The sequence below is a fragment of the Pseudochaenichthys georgianus genome, chromosome 19 (genome assembly GCF_902827115.2).
Source record: "Pseudochaenichthys georgianus chromosome 19, fPseGeo1.2, whole genome shotgun sequence".
NCBI classification, from domain to species: domain Eukaryota; kingdom Metazoa; phylum Chordata; class Actinopteri; order Perciformes; family Channichthyidae; genus Pseudochaenichthys; species Pseudochaenichthys georgianus.
The window spans coordinates 5,819,945-5,843,330 of record NC_047521.1 but is presented as its reverse complement, the minus strand read 5'-3'; the positions used below and the strand labels follow the sequence as shown (position 1 = coordinate 5,843,330).

Below are 23,386 nucleotides of genomic sequence, written 5' to 3'. Positions count from 1 at the left end.
TCAATAATAAAATAAATAAAATAAAAACAGCACCACGGCACTTGGCTGTCATTAATGTGCAAAGATTTTTTTTTAAATCAAACTGAAAAAAAAATCTCTTGTAGGCCATCCCTGAAAAAACTTGTAAAATGAAAAACAACAAATAATAAATAATGAAATGAATAATAAAAAAATACCCTCAAACAAAATAACATCCCTTTTAACTTTCTAGGAAGTTGTCTTTCTACAGACCTTACACAGAACAGTTGTTTGTTCTATGTATGACCGCTTGTACCCGAACCACTTCCATAAAACTGAAGTAGCACCTTTTTTAGGAATGAGTTCTTCATCTGTGTTCGTGGACATTTTTATGGTACGTCTGTCGGTGAAGCGGTGAATGTGATTGTAGTAGGCTATGTGACTACCCGATCTGCAGCTCTGCACATGCGCACAGTGTTATAAATTAAAATCAATGTTTTTGATGGCATAAAGTACCTTAAACATACCGTCAGCTTAAATGCTGTTTTATACTGAAAAACCAGAAGTTCTCGTGCGCAGTTGTTAAGCTTTTATTCTGAAAATCCTTCATCTCCGGTTAGCATTTAGCATGTGGCTAATACCATTTACTATAGAGGTGAATTTAGTAGCGATATGACACGGAGTGTTGCACACCGAAACCTACTGATTTCAACACTACAACTACTGTATAAACGTCGAGATATTATTATTGCTGAATATTAAATGAAGGTACAGTTTATTTGAATACGTTTGTTTACAGACGTGGGTAGCATGAGACAACATCCGGAACTACCAGAAATGAAACCAGCCGTGAAGTTTTTCCTGTATTGAGTATTGATTACAGTGTTCAAAACCATATTAAATGAAAAGTCATGAAAGAGATAAGGAGGAGAAAAGGCGTGTTTAGTTATATATGTAATGTACACTGTCTGAGTCCTCTGTTATGCTCAACAACGAACAACGAACACAGCATAACAACAGCAGATCGGGCAGAGCTGCAGAGCTGCAGATCGGGTAGTCACAGGCAATGTGGCTGAGTTTTGTGCGCGTTCTGGAAAGTGAGAGAGTAAGCTACTACGGAGTCCCTTAAAGCAAAACAAATCTGCGGAGTCTAGAAATGTTTTAAAATCGCGATTTCATTTCCATTTCACAAACCGTAGGAAAGTTCAAATGCAAATTAATCGTGAAAACCGAAAAAATCGCCCAGCCCTACTTCCGGTGTCGCATCAGAGAGAAAAGAGCAACACTCAGTTCCAATTACTTTACAAGTGCCCCCCTGGGCAGCTAAGAGGAGGTCCAGCGCCATGCGATTCTGTAGTGCTACTGTCCTAACTTCCTGCAATTCTTTGTGTTCAGCTAACATCGCTGTGTTACATTTAGATGATTTTCCTCTACTTTGGATAACGCCATGATTTCCTGCTGACTAACATAAATGCCGTACCAAGGCAAAAACAGGCTCGCTATCTGTTGTCCTTTTGTAATGGACCTGCTGTTCCTGTGTAGAGAGGGAAGTATCGCTGCAATCTCATTTGCCTCTACTTTACGGATTAAAGGAATTAGGTAGGCTAGATAACAGGTGCCATAAAAAATGTCAAAGGGCACGCAGCCATACGCTCGGTCCCCACAAACTAAGTAAACTCTCTGTGGGAGGCGAATTCTGGCTAATTGTACCCTCACTATGGTATTACAGTCGCTGTGTCCCACATCTGGAGAGGTGTGAGATCCTGCTTCATTCTGGAAACAGATGGACACATTCTTCCATTCCTGTACTACAATTGGGGGAACATATACTGAACAGTCCCGTGTAGGGGGATTGCCTAGGGGTATTGGTTGCGATCAGTCATGTATTTTAACCTCAACGGAGTCCACTGTTCTGGAGCCAAACCAGGGCACAACTGTTACCAAAGCTTCAACCAACAAAGATGCCATGTGTGGTTGTTTTGTGCATGTTGGACATGTGGAATTAACCGAACAATTAGTTTGGGCCAGAGCTAACTGGAATCTGTATTCAAAAGCTAGGTTAATGTATTTCTTCACATATATTAGTTTTAAAAACATCAATCGTTTGAAACCGTCAGGCAGGTAATTTTTATTTACTGTATCAACAATGAGAGAGACTAGACCCTCGTACTGTAACGGTTTATCAGAGTCTGTTGGGTAGGAAGGAGTGTAGCAGTCCTATATGGGCTCAGAACAGTCTCATAATACACACATGCACACAGAAGGATTCAAACTTGTATTTCCGGATCCATACTTGTGTTTTTCAATACACACACACAAATGTATTCCGTTTCATATACATGTAAATAAAATCCAAATACAGAAATAAAGTTTTACATATGTATTTTTGATCCTCACTTATTAGTTTCCCGTTTAAATCCCCTGAACCTGCAAACACAAACAGCGTTCTGTGCACGGATCGCTTTGCATTCGTGTGTGGGTTTTTGAGACTCCCCTGACGGTCAGCCGATTCGTACTTGTAATTTTTTCTATCTATAGCCAATCAGATGTCTCCTTCATTCTAAACCAATCACACGAGCGCGCCCCCACGAGGGTAAGATTACTTCATATACGCATTTTGCGCAGTCCGGTCAGCTCGCTAAACAGAGGGAGGAGCATCAGGCTCATGCAGAGCAGCGTGTCTCCATCAGACTCAGCAGCTGATCTGATCTCTCTCTCGCGTCCGGTTATACTTCGCGTTTATGTCCATATCGATCAGATCCAGCTCTCCTGATCGGCCTTTATAGAGAGCACCGATCAAACTATTAAGAGTGAATATCGGCCGATAATGACCGGCGGGGCTCCCCCCGTTAACAGGTCACTGTTTAGCACTGGCTTCGTAGTGCACTGATCGATTAGGCTAAGCTAACCTGTAGCTGCTCCCTCCACACTCACAACAACTTCATACAGACATAAATAAAGCAGCTGTATTCGCCATACAAGAAATACATTTAAAACGGTTTTGCCTGCCGTTTTTGTGTACACAAGCATTCATCAATGGTTTGGAAAGTGGCGCTGTACCTTAATAATATAAAGGCTTGTATTTTCGTGCATTTCCTGTTCGGAAAGTGGCGCTGTACTGAGAGTGGAGGTGTCCTGAGATTAGCGCCTGCAGGCAGGCTCCATGGACCTGTCGGCTCCGGACTGCGCAAAATGCGTACATGAAGCGCTACGTCATGAACGCAAGAAATCTACCCTCGTGGGGGCGCGCTCATGTGATTGGCTTAGAATTGAGGAGACATCTGATTGGCTATAGATAGAAATAATTACAAGTACGAATCGGCTGACCGTCAGGGGAGTCTCAAAAAACCCACACACGAATGCACAGCGATCCGTGCACAGAAAGCAGTTTGTGTTTGCAGGTGCAGGGGATTCAAACGGAAAACAAATATGTGAGGATCAAAAATACACATGTAAAACTTTTTTCTGTATTTGGATTTTATTTACATGTATATGAAACGGAATACATTTGTGTGTGCATTGAAAAACACAAGTGTGGATCCGGAAATACAAGTTTGAATCCTTTTGCGGATCATGAAATACAAGTGTGAATCCTTCTGTGCGCATGTGTGTATTATGAGACTGTTCTGAGCCCATAGTCCTCAGCCTCATCGCTAATTCTGGAATCTATATCATTCCAGCTGACTAACCCATAGTCAGCTTTCGTGAAAGGAATTGGGCTAAACATGGGAGAATGCATAGATTCTGGCATATTTTGGCACAGCCAACAGTTGCTAATATAGCATTCATGTGCGTAGTCTAACATTAAACTTACTGCAGAATTAGTTTTAGTTTGTTTAAAAGGAGTGATTAAGGCCTTTTTTGAAAAATCTACATCACCTCCTGAGTGTTTAAGTGGAGTGGATAGAACATTTGTTTTGCTATCTGGTCCAGACATTTGGCATGCAGTAGCACCTGGATTGGGAACCTGGTAATCTGGTTTCCTCACTCTACATGTTGCCTCATCCCTTATCAGTGTCTTAACCTGTTCTACAGTGCTACACCACAGTTCTGGGGGCATGTCTTCAATGGTGTTGAGTGCTATTCTCACCCCCTCTGATGTGACCCCGTCCCCACGGTACTGGTCCATTGGATATATCACCCACGTTGAGTAAACTAAGGACACAGGAAATACAATAATACAGTTAGCTGGATCACATATTGAAGCTGGACAGTTAAAAGAAACAGTCTCTGATTTATGATCAGGGAGGGAGACAATCCTCCTGATTCTTCCTCCTTTTCTCTCTCTTTGTGTCTCTTGCACCATACTGAATGTCTGTGTGGTGATTGGATACAACCTGTCCTTGTCGCTAGGCACTGATTTGCCCGTTGGTGTCGTTTTGCCCTCAGGGTCTGGGCCCTGAGTGGTCAAGTCGTCTGCGCTCTTAGATAAGAGCACCTTATTTTCTTCCTCAAACTGCCCCGCCCAGTGATCCGTTGCACCACAGACATGACATGGCATCAACTTTTTGGAATTTTTGTTCTGCTGCTGTCTGCCCTTGTCTTGATAACCCTGTGATCTTCCCTGATTTTGATACTGCTGTGTGCGGTTTTGTCCCTGAAACTGCTGGGAGTTATCCGCACTCTGATAAGCCTGTGTATTTTGAGGCAACTTTTGCATCAGCAGGGCAATTCTGGGGGTCGCCATCATGTAGGCCTGAGCTGTTTCAGGGATTACATGATGTAACAAACTCTGTATGGCGAACAAATCATTGCCCTCTCTTTTAATGCCCGCATTATTATCCCACACTGTCATGAAACGCTGGAGAAATTCTGGGACAGTTTCTGTTGGGTTCTGTACGCAAGCCGTCACTAGCGAAACATCTGTGAGTTTTAGCGCATGCTCTAATCGCCACAGCAGCGACGGTCTGGATCCACATATCACGCGTCTGTGTCGCAGGCCAGTCACCTGCAGGCGTACAGACAGGGAATTTAAACTCGTCTCTGCACGTGGGCCAATCTGCCTTGTATGTTAGGATTATCAGCTGTTTAACATCATGAACCAAACCGTTATAAACTGAGCAGACATTAGTCAACCACGACAGATACTCATCTGGGCTTTTAGTGGGACTTGGAGCGTGATTAGTGACATCCATGACCTCAGCGGGTGTCCAAGGCTTATAAACTGGAACTTCTCCTATCAGAATTTTCGGTGCGGTCACAGCTTCAGCAGAATTATTATCCTGAGATGTTTGCAGTCTTGTGATAATTCTATGCGGGACATACTTGTTAAAACTGGTGCCGTACGGCGTGTTTGGATTGTATAACATTTTTGTTGCGGAACCAGAAGTGGGGGTATGTAATGAGCTGCTATCTGACATTTCCTCTCCACTGTCCGCTGCACTGTGTTCCTGCTGCTCACTTTCTTGTTGTCTATACTGTCCTGCCTGATATGTCAACCCATTTTGATTCATGATAGCTGCAGCTGTCATTAACAGATCATCATCGGAGTTTCTTGCAACAGGATTTGAGAGTCCTATCGCGGGAATTATTTGTGTGCAGAGAGCTACAGCCTGCTTTTCCTCCAGCAGCCCAGCGTCTGTTAGAATGGAAATTAACTGAGCTGTGCTGGGAGATTTCCCTTGTCTTTTCAGCCAATCGTACATAACTGATTTCGCAATGGCTGCAACGTCCTTTCCGTGTCTTTCCTTAATTCTGGACATGTTCTCTGATTTAACATCAAAAGCAGCCTCTAGGCTAAGCAAATGACAGCTCGCCGCGCATTTAGAAACTCGATCAATCAAAGCCTTGAGCTCAAGGTTACATCCCAGGAGCAATTCGCCTCGTGTTCAATTAATTTGAATGCCTGCCACAACACGACCATGTCAAAAGTACCAGTTAACGGCCATTCAAACGGAATCTTTCCTTTCTGACTATTCTGTTGTGAGTGTTCACAAAGTAACGAGGTGAACGGCATAACTTTAGTCCAATCCAAGCTTCTTCCGACAATTCCGACGGCATATTAGGGGAAAACATGTGCGTGTAGTGGCTGTCTGTAATAGGATTTTTTGGAAGTGTCTTGGTGCGTGAATTATTTTTCCTCTTACCAACCGAATCGTTTGTGGAGACAGTATTACCCATTTTTAACGGTTAGTACAATAAAACAAACACTGCAATTTAGACAAACAAACATAAACTCTCAACAATCGCCAGCGTGACAAAAAAAACCTTCCAGCTTAATTTAATCCGAATTAGGGAGACTTTCAGAGGGGGTAGAGAAATATCTGTTTAATTATGAGTGCCTTCTTACTCATAATCCTTGTATTCAGCAATTCATATATGACATTCTCACACCACGTTTAACCACTTTCTTTAGTTCAAAAATGGCAATATTGTGGAAATAATGACTATGTGCTGTTCCAATCTGTTGAAGAGCAATAACTAATTTATTCTCAAATCAACAACCACTATGCTTATTTTAGTGGTGCTTTGCTTTTTTCGTCCAAAAGCATAGACTTTAATTTTTTCTCACCCTTTCTTCAAAAAAAAACAACAGCTAAATTCAGCAATTCATATATGACATTCTCACACCACGTTTAACCACTTTCTTTAGTTCAGAAATGGCAATATCGCGGAAATAATGACTATGTGCTGTTCCTCTCTCTTTGTCTGCATGCGGCGCTCCACAGGGGGGAGAGAATCGGCAGCGCAGCAGAAATGCTGTTGATTTAGGCAGTTTAACCTCTGAAATCTCCTGAATTCGGCAATTTGTTTCGATACAAATCTATCACATTGCTTCTAATGCAGAAGCTCCACTTTACTGATGCTCTCTTTCAAGGTCTCTCCGAATATTTGCTGTGTGTAATTGTCCGGTAATTTAATTCCGAGAATCACACACAGAAGAAATCGATGAAAGTCGATATTCCCAGGTTATTTATTAGCCCCAAATATTCTCATTGTTTTTACATGAGCCGTGTTTGTTCTGTAAGCGCATGCCCCAGCAACAACCACAAGGTAAATCGGCCAGGACAACGTCCCCTTTTGACACCGATTTTCAAGGTTATTTATTAATCCTCCGAATGTAAACGAGTAGAGAAACCAAAAAAATTGCAGCAGCTCAGTTCTTTCAGGTAATTTATGATACCGTCAACCACAGACACTGGCAAGCCAATCTCAAAATAGAAATGTACTTACCAGCCTCTGAAGATCTTTTGGTATCTTGTTCGTGACGCCAATGTGTGAAGAAAACTTCTGATCAGCAATGTGATGAAAGAATGGAAACTGGAATCTGCTTAATCATCCACTGAAGTTTATTGAGTCATACGGCCGGAGCGTTTACAAGATATTTCACACAACTTTCATCATGGAAAGACCAAGCCAACACTGAGGAGACAAAGAAACACAGCGCAGATCTATACATGAATAAAGGAGTGGCCTATATTCGTGCGCTTTTCCCTAATCGATACCAGACATGTTGAAGACAAAGAACCGGTCTGTTAAAGCCATCGTGCATGGTCCACACTTCCCCCACAGGAAAAGCAGGGCCTCTTGACCTTTGCCCTGTTCAAATTACAAACGGCAGACAAAGAGAGAAAACACTAAAAGTCTCCTATGCACAGATCACATTAAAATATTTCCTTCACAGTAAACACTCCTCTAAGTTTGTTTGCCCTGTTCTGCTTGAAAGCAAGTACCTGCCTCCTGCAAACTGTTCAAACAAACGCTTCAACTTGAACCATTTAGAATCTGTATTTTTGAATATCGATCTTAAGTTGGCGTGACGTTGAAGCAGCGACCCTGCTGTAGTTCGTTTATAGCATAACGTTAGCATTTTGCTTCTGGCAATTAGATTTATGATTATAAAATTATAAAAGTAGGGTAGACACGTGGATATTATCCGGCTGAACAAAACGTGCAGTCATCTAACAGGTTTGTTTTCCACAGACCTTATTTCCAGCTATTTTCCAAAATCCTGTGGAGAAATCCCACTGCTCTTTTGTCGAGGGAACCAGCAGCTTACTTCCGGGGAAATACGTCATCCCTGCACCACTCTATTAGCATGTAAACGTTGGAGTTTAGTTCAAGTACAGCCCCACAGAGCTGTGAGCAGACAGAAAAGAGTACAATAATAGTGTTGTATGATAACCATTTAACTTATAAAGCTACTGATATAAATAGTTGCAAACTTTCTTTCATTGTGCAATTTCTGTTAGTTTGTACTCATAAGATTCCCTGTAATTTACTGCTTTAATTCAACTTTAAAACAGAGGTGTGAATAGTGGTTAACACTGTAGTGTGTATTTAGAGAGCCCCCATTAAATCCTAGCCTTTACATATCCCTTCAGTTGACACACACACACACACACACACACACACACACACACACACACACACACACACACACACACACACACACACACACTCAATTTTAGATCAGACTCCCTGTTGTCAGCCAATAAGCTGCAGCCTGAGAAGAGGCATACGAAACAAGCTGCCTCAGCACCCAAAAGAGAGAGTTAGACAGGGAGGGAGGGGTGGGGGGTGCCACAGAGTGAGGGTGGGAGAGCGTCAGTGTTCCAGACTCAGCGGCAGCTGTGTCGTATCTCAGCAGAGGATAGGAAGAGGGAAGGAGGAAGGAGACCCTGCTAGAGGAGGACAGTGGAGGATAGGAGCTGCCTCTCCCTGCTCTCTGTGGATGATTTACTCTGCGCTGTGTGTTCCTGCTCTCACTCTCAAGGATTACTGTTGTTGTGACTGCTGCTCACAGTTGTGCTGCAGTGTACGGAGCCAACAGCTCTGCTGCAAACTCCCAGCCAGAAGGATACAGCATATTTGACCTCCACTGTAGATGTACTCAGTGGCCAATGTCCAACCTCCCAGGCTGAATTTGGTACTTCAGTGACCCACCTCATTTGCCATCATCGTCTGAACCTGCTGGTCCCTGTTGAGGCACTGGGCCATGATCTGGGGGGGGCCATGAGCCCCGGGCGTATGCTGCTGTTTGTTTTTGGCTTTGTAGGCGGAGCGGTGGTTATCAACTCTGCTGTGCTGGTGTCCCTGTCAGTGCTGCTGCTGGTTCACTACTCTGTCTCTACCGGCGGCTTACCTGCCCTGCCTTCTTTACCCTCCTTACCCAGAGTCAGCAGGTACAACCTCTATGTGTGTATCTTATCTTTATATGCTTAATTAATGTATCTTCTCTGTCGTCTCTGTAGACTGTCAGTTTGTAGCCACCCCTGCCATGTGGTTGGGTTATAACTGACAGCATGAGACTGCACTCTAAAAGTAGCCATATCTGAAAGACTATATCGCTATATCTAATTCGCTAGAGTTTATAACTGTTAATGATTATTCTCATAAGTAAATTAGCCTATTTGTCAAGATAAAATGGTAGTGGATGATTTTCTTTTTCATCCCGGTTGAAATGACAAAAGGCCACATCGGTCACCATCAGTGGCCTGCATGTGACCTCTTGCTCTCAATATGGTGGCGTGTCCATTGTTTTTGGAGCTCTTTTCAATGGCAGCCTTTGTTCTGCTCCACTGCACAATATTCACTTGATACCAAGCCGCTGGAGGGAGAATAACTGCTGGTGTTTACCTGGTGTGATGCAGTACTCTATAGTTACTTATCATAATGCATTATTGAATATTATTGGACTTTCAGTGCTCAGAGTTGTTGTGAATTAGAGTATCATCCCCCTCCATGCAAGAGTGTGCTGTAGTGATAGGTTTTTATTATAAGAGATGGAGATGGTAACGGACATGTGTTCATGCTGATATATCTCTCTGCTGCTACAACTCCCATCATAGAGACGGATACAACTGGATTCATGGTATTGCCTGAGTTAATAGATGGGAGGTAGTGGAGTTTATGAGCAGCTTTATTTCTATTCCAATCACTTCAGTGCCAAACTGTCCCAGTCTTTGAAGCAACACTTCTCTGAAGTCTCTACTCTGACTCGTCACACAATTAATATTGTTTTGTCCAAGTTATTGACATTTTAACTACTTAAAATACGTTTATTTAAGCAAAAGAAAATAAGTAAGTGTTATTTCAAGCTCTTAAAGTAGCGTTGGCAACTTTATTTATCCCTTCACCTAGCACTTTTCTACCAAGGGTCAATTTCTCTGCAGGAATCTCATCACAACATGAAGAGAGAGGGTGACAACATTCTAATGAGAGACTGTCCAACCGGCTTTATATATTATATCTCATATCAGGCACTTCTTATTGCACAACATAAATCACTTCATACGTGGAATGTTCTTGCACCCTGCTGCTGCTGGGACTGCTTTCCTTGGTTACGGTCTCCCTAACTCTTCTTTATGGTACACTTTGGTCTAAACAGAAATATGTCTCCTGTTTTTGGATAGATTGCAACAGAATTAAGCAAAACATCCATTGTACACGGAGGATGAATCCTAAGGACATTTCTAACACTTTGCAAGATCAAGTGGCTTGTGCAGATATTCATGGTTCCCAAACGATGTATCATACTGCATTTGTAATCCTGTCTGTTCCACTAGCGATGTCATTACGTTGGCATTTGTGATTTTAGGAAAGAACTTCTGACCACTATTTTTGTGGATTGCTTGGACATTTGTTATATACACTCTTGAGGATCAAATGCTATAACTTTTGCGAACTCCTAACTTTTCGATTTCAGTCTATTTTAACAGTCAACATTTTGTATTTGTCCACTATATGGATTGGGGATTAGCAAATCTATTTTCAGGTACAATTTTGGCTTCCTACAATTATGAAAACTATATTATCAAACAAGTTCCTTTATGTAGTATCAAGGAAATATGATAGGGTCTTTTACAATGATCAAGCAGCCTTTGTCCAATTACGTTGGTTTATGACTAAATCCCAGCAAAACTCACTGTGTACTTCACCCATCAGTTGCTGCTATACTTTGTAATTAGTGCTTATTAGCTAAATAATAATAATACATTTTATTTTTAGGCGCCTTTCATGACACCCAAGGACACCGTACAATTGTTAATAATTTATTAATAATGTTAATAAATGTAACATCCTTGCAAGCTAAATAAGATGGTTACCATTATGAGCTTGTTAGCATGGTGACATTAGCATTCAGCACTGCTCTTCCAAGTATAGCCTCATAGAGATGCATAAGAGGCCAAGTAAGTGCTTTGAGCACCAGGAAAAGCGCTTTATAAATGTAATGTATTATTATTATTAAGTCCTGTTTTATTTTTATTCTAATAATGTGAGAAAGACATCACCAACCGGCCAGTCTTTCAGACATTTGTATATTCCTTTCTTTTGAAATTGCGGTATTACATTTTGATCAATCCTTCTATTGTCTTTCTATCCAGAAAGGAGCGTCCCATCTCCATGGGCATATTCCAACTTCCCGTAGCTGATGGTGTGACGCCTGAGCTCCACAAGGAACCCGTTGAAACCCCTTCAGAACCATGGAGAGTCAACAACCTGAGCCATCCATGCTCTAACACCAGTCTCCAGGTATGACGTACAGCTACACACACACACACACACACACACACGGATTTATTTGACCGGTTTCAAAGTGTTAGTTACTGTCAGATGTTGGCTCATACAGCTTCCCACGGATGGGACTAGTGACATCATCCCCAGTTCATTTAAATAAGGTTGTGGAAACCAAAATGCAAGCCCTCAATACCAAAGAGAGAGCACATTTGTATGGAGGGAGAAAGGATTGTTGAGTGTGTCCAGAATGTTTAGCAGCCGCTTGTGTGTGTAACGGGGTGGCTTGAAGCCCAGCAGGCGGAGGAAGTGGTACCATTCTGGGGCCTGTCTTTAACCTCGGGGGAGGGTGGAGAGGACAGAGTGTCTTCACATTGTTGCTGTTGGAGACCATGTTGCAGGCAAGGCCATCATGCATATTAATGACTGCCTAATAGGTATTCATTGGCTGTTATTACACTAGTAGTACAGGGTCAGAGAGACATTGTAAGTTTAGAGTTCAGGACTTGTTTTATAACAGGCATCAGAAGTGGTTGATAATTACTCTTATCAGCACCTAAACCTAAATCCAGTACAATTGAGGTGTAGCAGCACATCTTTCTCCCACAACTGCAACACACACACACACACACACACACACACACACACACACACACACACACACACACACACACACACACACCACCAGGTACTCTAGTTAACATATACAGCAGTACCTTTGGAAAATGCCCAGTCACAAAGATTTACAGTTAATAATCCATTCCCTCTCATTCAGACCCGGCGCCAGAACAAATCTAAAGGGAGGGCATATGATTTTCATGGGAGGGCACACAACACCGTCATGTGCTGCGGGCCTGCGGCACAATATATATCTAACAGCAAGGCCAATAGCATTGCGTAAAGACGCACACTTATCGCAAATACACACACAAATAAAGAGCAACATAGAAACCACTTTTGAAACATTGTGTGCGTGGCAGCACACACACTGGTAAATCACGAGCAAGGCACACTGGTTAGGGATGGCAGCTTCCTCATCGCTGCACTCGGAGAGAAATAGTAGAGACGGAGACGATGAACTGTTTAGCCCGCCTTGGGCATGGTTTATGTTCCTATGCACTGCAGGTGCATCCTTTCGCTCAGCCGAGCTCACTTAGAACATTATGTTGGTCAACTCTGCATCTTTGTACTGCAGCGTATACTCAAACAGCGACAGGAAGAGCCCACTGCCTGACTCGGACATGCTGTGGAGTGCATCGTGGTCACCTCTGAGAGGGAGCTGGTTGACAGCTAAAAGAGCTATAATATCAACGACAGCTGACACGTAATAACGGCTCCGTGCAGCTGATCTGCACCAAAGTACTCATTTCCTTATTTGTGTCCTCTCGTGTATATCTCTCTCTCTCCTCTCTCTCTCTCCTCTCTCTCTCTCTCTCTCTCTCTCTCTCTCTCTCTCTCTCTCTCTCTCTCTCTCTCTCTCTCTCTCTCTCTCTCTCTCACATGAAATGTGTTCTTTTGATGCGGCATGCCTTAGCAGTCCTTTATCAGTCTGTAATGCGTGTTTCGAGTGGCAAAAACCTTTGACAGTAAAATCCGCATCAGATGAAGACGTATTTACTTTAAACTGTCTACAGGGGAAACAAAAGGCTGCGCAGGTGGTGGTAGGGGCACAAGGAGCTGTGCCTCGGAGGGCAGCGTTGGTGGCGGCCGCCTTGATGAGTCAAGGCTTGGGCTCGCTAACTCAGCCCCGGGGTTTGCCGAGGTCAAGCTTGTGACATTAAGGCGTGCTGCTGCTACGGCAGGTGCAGGTCGCCAGCAGCCATACTTGACAACCCTCCCAATTTTCGCGGGAAACTCCTGATTTCATGGTCCTCTCCCGGTTTCCTCCCGGGGTCTTATTTCTCCCGATTAGAAGCCATTTTCCGCAGAGGAGGCTGCTCAGCGCAGCTGTAGTAACAATGGAGTAAAAGCAGCATGCAGAAAGTCTGCAGTGAGATGAACTGGACACAAGAAGAGGGATAAACCAATGTAGAGAATCTCTCATTCAATATCTGCTCAAGGTGACCGAGGGACCTGCTGCCTTGTTGTTGTCCTGATTGATTAATTTCCCTCATGCCCTGTTCTATTTGTAGCACTCAAGCCAATGGCATTAACAGATCAAAACAATACAGGGTTAGACGTTCTGCGTGCCACACAGAGCTGCTGAAACCTGAGAGTGATTAGTAGGTACTGTACATCAAGGTCATTTTCATTCACACAGCATTTGCCAACCGAGTCACTTTGTGTAGCGATACATATGGCTCGAAACACTGTTCGCTTGTGTAGCTCAGTTTAGGCTTACCCCACAGCTTTGGTTATTTTTGGGATACGTGCAACAGTGGCAGACAGGTGCAGACGCGCTTCTCTGGCCTGGTGATTCCTGCAACTCCCTGTTATTTCTGTATGTGTGTTAGGGCTGTACCCGAATATTCGACTATTCGAATATTCGTTCGTTGGCCAACTATTCGGGTTTCAATTTCATTATTCGGATATTCGTTTTTTTTTTTTTCCCAAACAAAAAAATATTTTTAAAAATAAAATATTTTTTCAAACAAATTAATATATTTTTCTAAATGTATGCTATTAATAAAGGCGAATTGCCATATTCTTATACTATATTTATACTTTTGAATTGCACTGTTAAAATGCGGAAATATATACAATCTCAGCCTGTGCTCCTGACATTGCGTTCACTGTTCACAGTCACGAACGCAAACGGCACGCTTCACCTCGCTTCACCTCGTTTCACCCATAAAATGCTGAAGACTTCAGCTGTGTGGGACCATTTTAAATTGGACGACGGTAAAAAGAAGGCAGTGTGCCAAATATGTGATAAGAAACTGGCCTACCACGGTGGCACAACAACTCTGAAAAGTCACCTGGATGCTGTAAGTAGTAGGGATGCCAGCGATTATTCGAATATTCGCTACAGTCTCCATAATCGAATATTATTTTTAAAAATCGATTTTATTTATTATTATTTATGTTTTTTTTTTTTCTGGCTTAGGTTCAACCAAAATATAGACTAATGCTAATAATAGTAATAGTATTAATAATTGTCATTGGTCACACCACCAGTTTGTTTTACTGTAAACTTGGAGGAAGCCTGCGTGCAGAGCAGACTGCTGCTGCAGCAGCACGCTACACACCGACCCCGCCCCCCCTCTCCCTCACACGTGCGACTAAAGATGAACAAAGCGGCAGGTAAAAAGAGTTCCTCCTCGTGGAACTACTTCGAACTTACAAGTCCAAAGGAAGTTAAATGCAAGCTCTGCGAAAAGACGTTGGTCTATCACAGCTCAACCTCAACAATGCGTTCGCATTTGAGTGCGAAGCACGCCAAAGAGGTTACAGAGAAAGACGCAGCACAGCCGGCCATTACCAACTTCACTTCAAGGCCACGTCGTTGTGATGACATGCTTGTTTGTTGTTTGTACTGTTAAACATGTTCCAGTAAAGAAAACATTATTATTCGCCAGGGCTGCCGAATAATCGATTTTGATCATGGTCAGTTTCTGGCAACCCTAGTAAGTAGTAGCCTAGCTTAGCTTAGCTGTTGTCAAGTTGCCATGATGAAGCTGCTTTATCCGCCGTTTAAACAGTAACGTTAAACATGATAAAAACGTGCACTTACTTTGCTTGGAAAATAGTTGCAAGCAAGCAACCGAATTATTTTTTTATATTAGTTTTTTAATTTTATCAGCATAGTGAAAATAATAGGAGTAATGTGGGAACATCTGGGGCTAAGGCAATTATTGGCATAAAGTTGAGTAGCTCAGCCTAATAATACATTGTGGCCATAGGTGCATCCCCACGCATCCCAGCCATCAACATCCTCAACAATACAGCAGACCCTACAGTTAAAAAAAACGATAACGGAGAAAAGAAAGATAGAGATAACAGATGCCATAGTACATTTCATCGCTATGGATATGAGACCCATTTACATAGTCGAAGGCGAAGGCTTCAGAAAATTAATGAAGAAGATGGAGCCCGGCTACACTGTCCCCAAACGCTCCAGTATTTTAGATGCCATGTCTCTGAAGTACAGCGATCACCGAGACCAAATTGTAACTCAGATTGAAAACTCAACTGCCGTAAGTTTTACAACGGACATTTGGACCACCTCGGTGCGTATGGAGGCGTATATGGCTGTCACCTGTCATTTCATAACTCGCGAGTGGAAACTCTGTAACTTTGTTTTGGAAACCAAAGTAATGGAAGTAAACCATACGGGAGTAAATATTGCAGAACAGCTTGGAGAAGTGGCGGACGCCTTTGCCATTCCGAATTATAAGCGAGTAGCCGTTGTCCACGACAATGCCAGCAACATGAAGCTGGCAGCTGAAATATGTGTTTTGTATCTTTGTTTGACTGTTCAGGTTGTAAAATGTTATAGACGGAATGTGGAACCAGATTTGGTCCCCGGGTGCTGCGCTGGGTTAAATGCAGAGGACACATTTAGTTTTAATGTTTGCGAGTACTGATACAATAAATACATATAAATCGTAATAGTATGCTCTATCTGCGCTTCTGCTTAACAGCGTGTTGTCAGGTGTCTCGGATTCGGAGCGTGTTATGAAACCTTTTGGGGAAAAAAAAAAAATGTGAAAAAAAAATGTATTAAAAAAAAAAATACAAATCTCTCCGCACCGAATATTCGAATATTCGCTGCTGATTACTACCGAATATCCGGAGCCCGAAAAATGGTATTCGGGACAGCCCTAATGTGTGTACATATCGCCTTCTTTCACATGAAGTCATTTTGTGGAATTAATGTTGACAAATATTAATGACCAAGGTGTTTTTAATATTCCTCATTTTGAGGAACAGTTCTGCCCAATCAAAGAGGACGGTGAAAGTCCAAAGGAGACGTGTCCCAGTCAGGATGCTGAGAAGGACCAGGTAGACCTGTGTGTGACTCAGAAACTCTAACCCGGGCGTCTCCCAAACGTATCAAGTTTAGTCGTTAACACAACTGGCTGTGGTGTGATTAAATACAAGGATGCTAACATACTGGCTTCACCTCATATGCCATTGACACCGCATGATGCTGACCTGTTCCCTTATTTATGTTTAGCCGGCCTCAACATTTAAAAGCAATATATTTTTAGTTTTGTTATTTTCTGTTAATTGGTAACATTAAAATGATTGCTATCCATTAAGGTAAACCACTAGCGTATTGGGAGAGTGGATGACACTGAGCCATTACTCATCACGACTTCCCTCACTCTGAGCATTTGGATCCATATCTTAAGGCCGTTTTCACACTCGACCACAGTCTGGTTTCTGGTTGGTCATTGCCAGAAACCATATGATTTGTCAACCATAGAATGTCCTGGTTGCATGTGGTGGATTGGTTTGTGTTCAGCTGCATGTCAAGGTGCACTGTTGGTTGTAACATCTACTACTCTTGGCTTGACTTTATTTAAATAGAAGGAATGTAGATGTACGTGCTATTGTACTTCCTCAAATGTTGAAGAATCATAACTCGTGGTTCACTTACCAGCTTTTCCCTTAGCTTATGATTACATTATCTCCGTCTTCATGTGGCCGAAGAATGCCTCTGGTAAAAAGTTAGTTCGTAGACCACGAGTTAAAGAAGTGTTGTCAAGCTAATGTTTTCAAAATCAATGTCAACTTTGATGCTCGTTATTCAAAGTGTTTATCTATTTAAATCAAGTTTGGGAATGCAGTGAGTTTTGAACATATTTCCACCTTGATCCCACTTTTGTTTTATTGTGTTCGGATCAATATGTTCTGCGAAGTAGCTGCATGTATTGCCATGAAGAAAAAAAAATAGATGTACCTTTTTGATTTGAATGATATCCCCTCCCTCTCTTCTTCTCCACTCCCCCTCTCCCTCCTCTCCTATCTTAAGGATGAATTGGCCGGTTCCAGCTACAAGTCCGGTACTCCAACCAACCAGGGAAGGGTCTCCAAAACGGGAACTACTTTACAAAGTGACGGGTCCCAGGGTGGTGCCTCTAAATCAAACACATATTCACACAGTGCTAACTCTCAGTCAACAACACAACCGTCTCCTCATGACGGAGTGTCTACCGGAATGAGTCCATTGACATCTGGATCGCCCCTGTCCCCATTGACATCTGGATCGCCCCTGTCCCCATTGACATCTGGATCGCCCCTGTCCCCTGCTGCTTCCAATGTTTCCACGGAGTCAGAGGAAGTTTCTGACGGGCTCAACAAGAACCTGGACGGGAGCAGAGGAAAACCAGAGGGCAGTAAGAACATTGCAGCCGTGCAGGAAGGACAGCAGGGTCAGCCTGGACATGACGCCTCTACACCCCTCAAAGCTGATGGTACGTACTGTAGTAACATTAAGCTCCCCTCAGTTTGAGAGTACTGGCTACTCATCCCGCTGTGTTGTATCCCTGCTGGTTGTATTAGATGGAGCGGAGAATGTGGAGACATCTGAGGTGCAGGCCATCATAGAGTCCACTCCAGAGCTGGACATGGGCCTCGAAGGCTGCATAGGAACGAGGTACATGACTTATTATTGGATGTTGCATCATCATTACCCTGAAGTTAGAAAGATGTCAACCCTTTTCCCTCACTGGGGATTTATTTGTATTTGTTTTAATTGTCTCTACGTTAATGCATATAGCATACATTTTGGGAACATGTGTTTTGTTTTTGTCAACGAATAGAATTATTTAAATAAACCGGCATTTATATTTAAATTAAGAAAAAAATAATATTGGGTGGTTTTGATCGGAACTGAAGTTGGTTAAAACAATGTGACTTAGTTAAAGTGAAAAATATTATAACTATCATTTAATGTACGTTTTTGATGCAGACATTTTGTCTCTAATGACATTAGTGCACAACGGTTAAATGATGTGACTGGCATATATTATTTTTCCTCATCAAATTCAAGTAGACAACCAATGTCTCCCATTTTAAACATGCCGAAGACATCCCCCCCCCCCCCGTTATTACCATATCTATACCGCAATATTAAGCTGCCCATTTCTATGACTGCCGTATAAATGTATTTTAATAGTTTTTGGAAAGCAATGGATCTCTGTCACAGAAAAATAAATACAGTAAATCAATATAGTGAAATACAAATAATTTCGGTCATTAAATGGTATATGTTAACAAACAGTAAAACATAGATTCACAATGCACAAAGTGTTAAAAATACTGGTGAAAGGAAAAGTTATGTTATATCAATGTTTATTTCCTCACAAAAACGATGACTTTTTGCCGTGACTAAGACAAGGCCATCATGAAATATTGTTAACGAGACAAAACTGTGGTTTAAAATATAAAAACTTGAATACAATATCTCTTTAATCAACTAACAACAAAACACGGTTAGGTTGACTCAATATAATTAACTAACAATGTAATACAGGACTTTAAAGAAAATATAAACAGCTGACTAACACGAATTCAGATGTATAAGACTGGCGTTATTATGCAAAAGAAATCTTGCGACACGATGCCTCTTTCACTTTTATAATCATTATGTTCTCTCTTTCTTGTTTCATATTTCCTCCCCTTCTCATCTGTACATCCAGCACACCAACTAAAGGTGGGATAGAGAATCTGGCGTTTGACCGTAACACAGACTCTCTGTTTGAGGAGCTGTCGTCTGCAGGGAACGACATGATAGCAGACGTGGATGAAGGAGCCGACATGCTGGGTAAGAAGCCTCCTGACTGGAATCATTTCATCGTCTCCTTTACTCATCATTTCATCACTTAATTTCTCAATTGTCTTTCCTTGGCTGTCGGGCTTCATCCTCATTACAGATGAGTTTTCTGGTGTGTTTTAAATGAATTCCCCAAATATTTCTTTACCAGCTTCTTGTACTAAATGTATGTCCTTGAGTCGGTTTTAGTTACCTTGTGGCATAGATGTGCAGAATTGTGAATAGTGTTACAGTGTTGTGTTGGGCAGTAACTATAGAATAGTTTCAGTTTCAATGAGAACTTGTTTAAAAATCTCTTACTTTGCTGCATCATCTTTTCCATGACTTTCAGACTACACCTTTCTGGGTAAGACAGTTTGTAGGGTAGACACAAGGATCAATTATTTCCTGATGGAACAAATTACTAAATAAAACACTGTGTATTCACATTATGGCTGATCATTTTCAGGTATGGGTCGGGAAGTGGAACATCTTATCCATGAGAACACCCAGCTGCTGGAGACCAAGTTAGTACTTATTATCAACTCTATCTTCCACAAGTGTTTATGTAAGCAGCCAGAGAGAGAAATACAAGCATTTAATGAAGAAATGACTTTTAATGTCAAAGTATCTATATCACGATTGCAGATAATGCTACATTAGTATGTCATGTTAAGTTACATGCCAAAGAAATCCATTATTTTTGCCTTTTTTTTTTACAAAATGCTTGTTTCTTCTTCATGCATAAGATTCCAGACGGTTATTCTGACAAATCAATTTCAGGCTTCTACAGATGCATTTACGGTGTGGATACAAAAAAAGCAAAAGCTGTTTATTGCCATTCAATCTACTATGACCCAACTGCAGTGTTTGTAACCGAAGTTTGCAAGAAGTGCTGCTATCTTTTCTCTTAACAAACATACTTCATTCTAAATATTAATTTAGATGACTAGAGAATGCAATTCCTGAAGAAATTGCTAGTGGGAATGCTTTACGCTAAACTGCTATGCTGAAATGTAATGTGTAAGAAGAAAGTGAAGAATTTAGATTGAAATGATACATGAACACTGGGGGCTTGAATGTGTGATGAGAGAAGAAAAGAAAGTAAAAAGGCTTGGAAAAGCAGCAGAATATTTGAAATGCAAATTTCTGAACTAACTTGATGGCGAATGATCTGTCGCTATGGCAACGGCATTTGATGACACCCCATACTACGCTTGGATGCATTGATGGCTGCATCGTTACCAAACCTGTGAAGTTTTGGGCTGTTTGGAGTATTTTCACTGAAGTTATGAGAAAACCGAGCAAGGCGAGCATTGTGTTGCCATGGCAACGGCATTTGAAATCTCAAAACTGTCCTGTAGATGTGTTCACGGCTGGACTGTTGGGACACATGTGAAGTTTGAGCACTTTTTGAACATTTTCATAGGAGTTATACATTACATTGGGACAGGGGTGGGGAACCTTTTTCCTCTCAAGGGCCATTTCATTTGATTGACCTCTGCTTAAAAATACTAAAATCACAGCCCATTCATTCGGCCTTTCTTTGATGCTGTGCAAAGAAAAAGCAACCTCTTAATCCAGATATTTTACCATGACTCACTTCTTCACCCTGGCCTTCTAATCATAGCAGAGCACGACTCATGACACTTCCCTGTGTTTGATTTTTATATTTGCTGTTGTAATTTATTGTCTTCTGTTTACATCGGTAGCAATGTGTTATTTATTATCTGCATGTGCAGCACTTCGTTTTTAAATGTGCTATAGAAATCAAATTCTCCGCCGGGAAGATTTTTTATTTTTAGAATTAGTGGGAATGCTGTATCAGCATTCCCACTAAATTATGCAAACTCATTCATGAACACATGCAAACAAAATCTGCTCTGGAGCATAGTTGAAAAACAGGGCAGTGCTGCCACCTTGTGGGTAATGCATGTTGATATGTGTTTGTTTACAGAAATGCTCTGAACGTGGTGAAAAATGACCTCATAGCACAGATGGATGATCTGACCTGTGAGAAGGAGGTTCTGCGGGGGGAGCTGGAGGCCGTCACTCAGGCCAAGACCAAACTGGAGGACAAGAACAAAGAATTAGAAGAGGAAACCAAGAAGTAAGTACCAGCCCGTCGGTCTACATACCACATTTTAGTATATATGTAGCATAAAAGTGGCTGCTGGAGAGTTATTTCTTGTGTACTTACTTGCAGGATTCGGGCAGAGCTTGAGGAGTCCAAACAGAAGGTCAAGAACGACAATGAGGAGGACGTAAGCTCTTGATATAGTTTGTGATGGATGGATAACGGCAGTAGAGGTTCTTTGGGAATTCTACACAAACCTTGAAACTGATTTAATTAGTCAAATGTACCTTTTCACTTGATACCTTTTCCACAGCTTTTAGTGTTGCCCCTTAAGAAGCTTCATAAGAATTTGGATTGATCATAATGCGAAAATAAATAAAAGGTCAATGTGCCAATATTTCTAATCTGTATATATATTGAATAGTGGTTGAGTGGTCTCCTGCTCATGCTTTCTCAGCAGAGCGATGTGCCTACAGCCCAGAGGAAGCGCTTCACCAGGGTGGAGATGGCCAGGGTCCTGATGGAGAGGAACCAGTACAAGGAGAGGCTGATGGAGCTGCAGGAGGCGGTCAGGTGGACCGAGATGATCCGGTAAGACCATATGAAGTACTGTAGAGCTGGAAAAATGGAAGAATCAATCAATTTGTGAAATGAATTAGTAGTTATCTTCTGCATTTGTGCTCGATATGCTATACAATTTGATATAATTGACTCATGCATGATCACAAATGTGTTGTTGTTTCTACATCAATACTGTAGGTCACTTTATCAGTGGGTAAATGTAACTTCTTGCATTTAGCTGATATTTATTAAATAATTACATATGTGGTATACTGCCTACTACTAAATGATATTCATATCATTATGACGTTCAAGCGTGTAGTTATGCAACATCTGTATGCTGAAGATGGCCAGTAATTGTAGTAATAGTGAGGTGCTGGCAAGTTCTTTTTTTTATATTTATCATCTAGTTCCTGCTTTAGATTCAGAGTTGTAGGGCAATAAACCTAAACATGTGGTCTAAATGTAATTGGTAGTTTATGATTACTCATGTACAGCTGATTTCAGGAGATCACCAACAGAAGATGGTTCATGCCATAGAAGACTGTCCATATGTTTTGGTATTTAATGAACAGTGTAAAGAAATAGGCTCCAAATCCCTTTTTAACAAAACCAATCCGTGTCCACTTGTAAGCAGGGCAGATGCCAGCAGGCATAAATCACAACATTAACCAGACAAAGGGAACATCTTAGTTTTGTTACCAGGAAATGGCACCAACATTCATAATCCCTTTGATTATATAAAGTGATGACATTGACTTTAGTCCCGATTGGACGTTTGTTGAAATGACTAAATCAGAGCTATGATATTTTATCATGATGGACTGTTGCAATTAAATACAATTCCTCATGTTCTTTGCCTATCTGAGCCTTAATCCACACACACTCTGCAAAGGGGACATTCAAAGAGATACTACATGCTGACCGTTGAGCGGCCCAGACCAAGCAAGGAGGCAGAACGTCCAAAATACAACCCGGTGTGGGCATTTATTACTCACAACCGTATGACACAGCCTCAATCTGCTGTTCACGTGAGCACAGTCACCAGCCACCACAAGGATCTCACACACTACCCAGCCTCCTAACAGACAGGGAAGCAGAGCCTAAATACACACACACCCTAATCAACCAATTAGACACAGGTGGGGGGGGGGAGGAGGAGGCAACACAGGGCACCAGGTGAACATAATCAGGAGCAACAGAAAAAACGGAAGGGGGAACACTTTTCAAAATAAAAGACATGTGCCGTATACAAGGCCCGAAGCAGTCAATCAACAGTGTTACCTTCGTCACACTACAAAAAGAAAACACGCTGAATATGAAGTAGCAATAAGGGAACTGATGTAACACCCAGTCTAAAGCATCCAGTTTGATGAATTCAACTCTCTCTCTCAGGGCTTCAAAGGACAACCCCGCTCTTCCAGAGAAGAAGAAATCCAGCCTCTGGCAGTTGTAAGATCCTCTTTTCTTCTCACTTCAGCTCTCAAACACCAACCACAGCGTGACGACAGTAATATTTCTCTGTTTAATTTTGATTTTCTTTTGTATTCCATGTTGTGTGGTTGTTTTCTCCAGGATGTAGGTACATCTTTGACATGCTAAAGGTGTTTATTGACTGGTGTTCTGTTTTC

General features: G+C 41.8%; 1 protein-coding gene across 5 annotated transcripts in view; it reads left to right on the top strand.

The window, feature by feature from the left end:
• spag9b (sperm associated antigen 9b) overlaps positions 1–23,386 on the top strand; it is a 68,429-nt gene that overhangs the window by 25,425 nt on the left and 19,618 nt on the right. For 3 of the 5 annotated variants that reach the window (XM_034108097.2, XM_071206807.1, XM_034108092.2), the window contains exons 5-14: positions 11,286–11,433; positions 16,288–16,359; positions 17,336–17,777; positions 17,866–17,959; positions 19,005–19,129; positions 19,587–19,644; positions 21,075–21,227; positions 21,324–21,381; positions 21,652–21,785; positions 23,151–23,207. In XM_034108097.2, coding sequence (XP_033963988.1) covers positions 11,286–11,433; positions 16,288–16,359; positions 17,336–17,777; positions 17,866–17,959; positions 19,005–19,129; positions 19,587–19,644; positions 21,075–21,227; positions 21,324–21,381; positions 21,652–21,785; positions 23,151–23,207 — 1,341 coding nt within the window. Of the gene's footprint in view, positions 1–8,504; positions 9,084–11,285; positions 11,434–16,287; positions 16,360–17,335; positions 17,778–17,865; positions 17,960–19,004; positions 19,130–19,586; positions 19,645–21,074; positions 21,228–21,323; positions 21,382–21,651; positions 21,786–23,150; positions 23,208–23,386 lie in introns of those variants that run through there. The other 2 variants (XM_071206809.1, XM_071206808.1) reach the window with 2 other exon arrangements.